The following is a 6,000-nucleotide window of genomic DNA, read 5'->3' as shown; positions in this document are numbered from 1 at the left end:
TTCACATAAACCAGGGGTATCATAGATTCATGTTGGTATTTAGATTTAACTTTTGGAACAAGTGTCACAAAGGGTAATTTTTTAAAAGAGATCACACGTGAAATTACAAGACTTCAATGTTGGAGCCGCGATTCAGAATAGAATTATCACGTGGACCGCTCAAAGATCCCACAAAAAAGGCAAAGAGAAAAACGTTGAAAGGTCGCATATCCAGCACTGAGTACACTACAACATGACTTTAATAATTTATCAGTTCAATAAAAAGTTAAAACCTTTCTAAATGTAATTTTCTAAGATTAAAATGTTCCGTCACAGTATTAAAGGTTCCTGTTCACCTAACATAACCAAAAATTGACGGTAATGACATTTTAGATCTAAGTTTGACTTATCTTCGAGCTCCTTTTATTTAAAATCATAAATAAATAAATATACAGCAAACATAAAACAAAAGCCTCTTGAATCCAGCGCATTATATTGGTCCATTTTATTGAATACCCAACCAAAATGGTCAGAGTCCAAAACGGCCAATTTAAAGAAATGATGAGAAATTTGCAAATTCGCCCATCATATGACCACAAATCCTTCCACAAAAGGCGAATGACCATCTTGCCCAAGAATTCTCAACCATACAAAAGCTCACTTGGTATTATGAATGGACTTTTATATTCATCAATATCCTCAGAAAATATATGATCAGATTACATGCACAACTGTCTGGAACAAATCAAGTAGTTATAGGCTGTCCATTTGAACTTCCATCAAGGACGTGGAAGTTGAAATAATATACATGCTTGAATCAACTTTGTAACGTGGCAAACTACATGGTTTGTTGTCCGTAAAGAATTGCTTTAGTTGACCTAAATTTCTTACACTAAGACAATCAAAGGAGAGCTTCCAATTGTAAGAACCGATGAGGATAGCTGGACAAGAAAGCCTCACATATCAGTTAACTGCTGCATTCATTTTAATGGCAATGGCAATAAAACGACTGCCTCTTATGGGAGACTATAAGTCATGCCTCTCTGAATTCTGAATGATACAGAGAAACAAGTAAAAGAGATGGTAACCAATATCATAAATGTATTTACACAAATCAGTGGTCCCCTACTGAAGTTGGGGACAGTCCCTGCAATCACTAACCTACGAATCCTTTCTAAAGATGGATTTGGTTAATTTTGAGACATTATACATGAGCCATAATGGTAACTACCATGAGAATAGTTGACTTGTGGCTCCTATATAGTATACAAGAGTCAAAATTGTGTTAGTTGCTCCATGTTGTTCAGAAGCAATATCTACGACAATTTGGACTATGTTACAAGGATTGCTTCCTCCCTTTTCCCCTTCCACCATTGCTAAATCTCCGGTGTTTCTGTCCTCGAGCATCCCAGTCTTCATCATCAAAGTCATCGTCCTCATTCTCACTTTCACCGGCACCAGCTTTGCTAATTCTACGTGAAGGGGTAACAATCTTTGCTCTGAGACTTCTTGCAGTTAGATGACCATTTGGCTGAACTCCTTTAGTAGTGTCTGTCTGTGAAGCTACAGCACGAGGACGTTTTTTGGGTATATGAGCTGTGTATGTAGAATAGTCTATAGAATCTTCCTTCAGCAGCCTTTTAAATTCCTGGTAAGACGGGCATCATACATGTAATCAATAATGAATTAGCTCAGTTTTAAACCCAATATAGAGAAGCTAGAGAAAATATACTTGTGAAAATAAATAATAATAAAATAATGTAAAGAAAGAAATCCAAAACAAGCAGATATATTTTCCGGTTTACTGTGAAAAAATAGATATAGACAAGCTGAAAATTTGCAATAATAGAACTACCGTCACATGACAAACCTTACTATAATAATATTCTCGCAGGTCTACCTTCCACACACACAAGGATACTGGTAGGTTAAATTTGATTTTGCAGTTATAATATAAATGACAGCTACAGATTTAGCTATAAAGTTTAAACATATATTCATGAAAGTATCATTTGCAAAGACAACGGGAAAATTTTAAGTATGAAAAAACACCTTGAATGCAAAATCTCTACTTATAAAGACACTTTATGCAAAAGCCTACACAGCATATTAAACAACTTTAGCAAAATAATGACATGATATATCCAGCCCATGATTATGAAATGTAATGCCCCTAGTGGAAAACAGTAAACACACTAGATTTTTAATCAACACTTTGGATCACTCCATTATCCATCATCAGGAAGAGGAGAATAAAATCAATTGCCCAGCTAAGTTCTTGAAAAGAAAGATAGGAAAGCCAGATAAAACAAAAGTTAATTTGGGAGAGGCATCAGAAATCAAAAGAAAACAGTAACACAAGTTATAACTTTGGAAGCTTATTACAGTTACAGCTATGATCATTACCATGAGTGTAATAAGAGTTTTTGAGATCTATTTCCTATCAATTATTAGAATTATTATTTATATAAAATTAAAATTAAAAAATTAATTCAAAAGACTACACAGTTTTCTATCAGAAGCTTTACAGTTCATTAACCAAAATAACTATAAAACTACAAAATGTGCAAATTATTTAAGTTTTAACCATAAACTTTATAATATAAGTCTCACGAAATAAAACCTTCAAAAACATTGAGAAAAAAAGCAGCAAAGGCTTAAGGTACAGCATTTCAAACAAACTCAAAGACAAAACTTTGGGTGCATGTTTGTACATCTACGCAAGAAGGAAACCAGAAACTTGAAACATCAGAAAATAATTCAGGTCCTGGAAATAAATATATTAAAAACTATTAACGGTACATGTAATAAATCATAAATAAGATTTATTACATCCATAATCCATAACACTAAATTAGGCAGATCCGTCAAAACCAAAGTTAATCGTGCAACTGTTTCATTTTGTTAAAGCATGAAACAAAAACTTAATTAAAATAGATACCTTAAGTACATCTGTCTAACAGATGCTGACGGATCAGTGTAAAGTGCCTACTTATAATATATTTATCTAAAAGACACCAAGAGATATGATATAATAACTCCATCCAAAAGATGTCAAGAGATATGAAAGCTGCCTTAAGACTGGCCACTAAATCAATAAAACCATATGACAATTCAAATGCTATGATTTTATTATCAAAAATATTTAATCGCTCTTGCTTTTTATTTTCACTTTGTTGTCCTTCGAATTTACATGATTTATATTTTCAGTAGTACTTTTCTTTGTAAAGAGTAGTGAATCTTATTTTGGATGAAAACCAAAAAGCACTTACTTGAAAAGCTACCATTCATTTATTCAGTTGTTGAGTGCCAAAGGTAATTTTGTTTTGTTTACTTGTTATTTTGTTGTCCGTGAGGAGTTTTAACTTTTTCTGAGCATTCCCATGCCATTATATCCTATACCATACTCCCACTCCTGGTTACACCTATGCAGTAGCACCAAGCACTCATGCAGTTAAGTCGATAAAGAAAAATATTCTCTTCTACTGTGCTTTAAGTTTGTTTCCACATCCACTCATTTTAGGGATCTCCAACATGGCATAAAATAAAGTTAACGAGACAGATTTGTGTTATGGTAAATCAATACTATATTGTTATATTAAACAAAGAAGGCAAAGGCTCCTTGAATAAATTTACACAGACAATGTTTCTAGTTCTAAATGAAACAATTGTGAACTGAAGACAGAAAAGGAGAGTTCTTAAACTAGCTAAGACAACTAAGATAGTCATTAAAGAAACATTTACAATTTTTTAATACTACCATAATGGTCATCATTCTAAATTTCTACCAAACCTACAAAAGACAATCTACAGGTTTTTTGGTCACAAATGCATAGAAGGCTACCCCCTTTTGGTCACGGATGCATAGAGAAGGTTGCACCCTTTGTGTCAAAACACTATAAAATAAGCTTGCTGCTGAGGCCCTCCCTGAATCTGCAGAACTTTTGGTAATGATCGTGATAACTTGCCAACTTGCCAGCCTGATGTTAGGAAACAAAGTTATCACTCCTTGTAGCCAAAGACATTGAGATAAAACTAAAAACAGGATTCGGAGAAAAAATCATCAAATCCATGTGCAGATCGTTGCCCTAGCAATTCTAGGTGCAAACCAAAACAGCTGGATTATAGAACAATTTTTGTGGAAAAAATCGCCAAAACCCTCCAATGATGTTTTAGAAAAACAATTAAAGAACCCAGAGACCAGCAACACCAATCATGATTTTTTTGAAAAAAATCAGAAATCCCAAAAATAGTTCTTGAAGATAAAATCGAGAAAACCAAACACAATTATTGACAAGAAAAATCAATCAAAACCAGACACTCAAACATCAGCAAGTAGCTGGCACAAAATTTGAGGCACAAATCAACATACAAAACGTTGTTAGGAAAAATGGTAAAACCCTTGTACAAAAGTATTATGAAGAAAAAAATTGTGCAAAACCACTATTTATTTATGAACAAAAATTATAGAGCCCTCCCAGAAATTTTTTGAAGGGAAAGACCTATAAAAACCCTACCAGAATGTTTAAAGGAAATTATGAAAATCCAACCAGAATTTTTAAGTGGAAAATAATATGGAAACCTATCCAGATTTTTTTTAATGGAAAAACCCATCCAAGTTTTTTGAAGGAAACAATTTTATATAAGCCATCACTGATGTTTATGGAGAAAAATTAGAAAACCAATCACTATATTTTTTCGAAAAAATGGACAACAAAATGCTAGTTCACATGGGTAAAAGATTACCAAAAAAGAGTGGAAAATTGAAACCCTAGGATGCATCATAGAAGTGCTAAACCAACCGCAACGTAAAACAAGCCCTTGACAGAATGACCTAAATCCTCCTGCAAAGAAAACTCGTCACTGATATGAAGAAAAAACGGTGCATCAAAATCATGGATAAGAGGATGTGAACAGTAGTCAAACACAGAAGAAAACCAAATGTGGCTTGACCAAAAAGAAGATACAAGCAAAAATGGACAAAAACAGAGCCCAAACAGATGAAAAGTAAAACAGTTCACAAACACAGTTCCCAAGTTTGAACGATGTCCTTTTTTAACAGGATTTAATAATAAATAGTAATTATAAATAGATAATAATATTGAAACATAAAAATAAATAAATATAACAGTAATAAATATAACCAGAAGTATAAATAAATAGGAATTGAACCGGAATAATAAATGAATAAATAATTACCAAAGGGCAAATATGAGGAGGACTTGAAGTCGCATTCTTATTCTCTATCAAATAAAATTATATAAGGATAGATGGATATTTCCAAAGGAAAGCACCTGCGATAGAATATGGATGTTGAGTATACTCCTAGGACACTTAGTGATTAATATATATGTCAAGGAGTAAGGACTAAACCAGATAAACAATCGTATATTCTAGCATATACAGAACTCGTATCCATAGAGATGCATTGCAAGGAAAGAATCTACAATAGACTTTGCATGGAATCATCCAGAATACAGATGCAGAGGGTTTGCACAATTCACAATTCACATACTCAAACGAAAATCTTTGTATCACAAACACACAAATATACCATGGGATCTATCCATCTATTGGGGGAGTATAAAGAAAGTTGAATGTAGACTGGAGAAGACAGGAAGAAGAAATAGAAATATCATTGATACATCATAATAGTTGATCCAGGCCTTCAGTCCATTGTTGTGGCTTACCGTGACAAGCAAAGATCAGAGCCTTCGATAATTCCACAGCATAATCTCACCAATTTGAGCATTTAAGTGTATCGTCAAAAGTCTATGTGCAAATCATATTCACAACACTAAACAGAAATAGGCAAGTGGAGGTCGCAAACTCCACCATCTTGGTAAATGACATAGAAGATTATACTCAAATTGTAAGACGATATGCTATAAGTGATTCAATAAATAAATATGATTCCACACTCATACACTTGATGGGAAGTCAACAAATTGTATATGGCTGTAGAAAAATTGAAGATGGTCCTTACAGGATCTCTAACAAATTGGTACAGCACCATTACCT

The 6,000-nt window shown here is 33.4% G+C and overlaps 1 protein-coding gene across 2 annotated transcripts in view; it reads right to left on the bottom strand.

The window, feature by feature from the left end:
* Positions 1-644: 644 nt before the first annotated feature.
* The window catches only part of EMB2773 (PHD finger family protein), a 185,778-nt gene continuing 180,422 nt past the window's right edge, over positions 645-6,000 (bottom strand). For both annotated transcript variants that reach the window (XM_089832698.1, XM_089832699.1), the window contains exon 28: positions 645-1,627. In XM_089832698.1, the coding sequence (XP_089688824.1) occupies positions 1,316-1,627 (312 nt within the window). In that variant the 3' untranslated portion in view covers positions 645-1,315. The remainder of the gene's footprint in view (positions 1,628-6,000) is intronic.

The sequence above is a fragment of the Cupressus sempervirens genome, chromosome 5, assembly GCF_028749045.1.
Source record: "Cupressus sempervirens isolate cs-2001-9-10 chromosome 5, ASM2874904v1, whole genome shotgun sequence".
Taxonomy (NCBI): Eukaryota; Viridiplantae; Streptophyta; class Pinopsida; order Cupressales; family Cupressaceae; genus Cupressus; species Cupressus sempervirens.
Note: the sequence above shows the minus strand (reverse complement) of the source record. Positions and strands in the feature narration are given on the sequence as shown.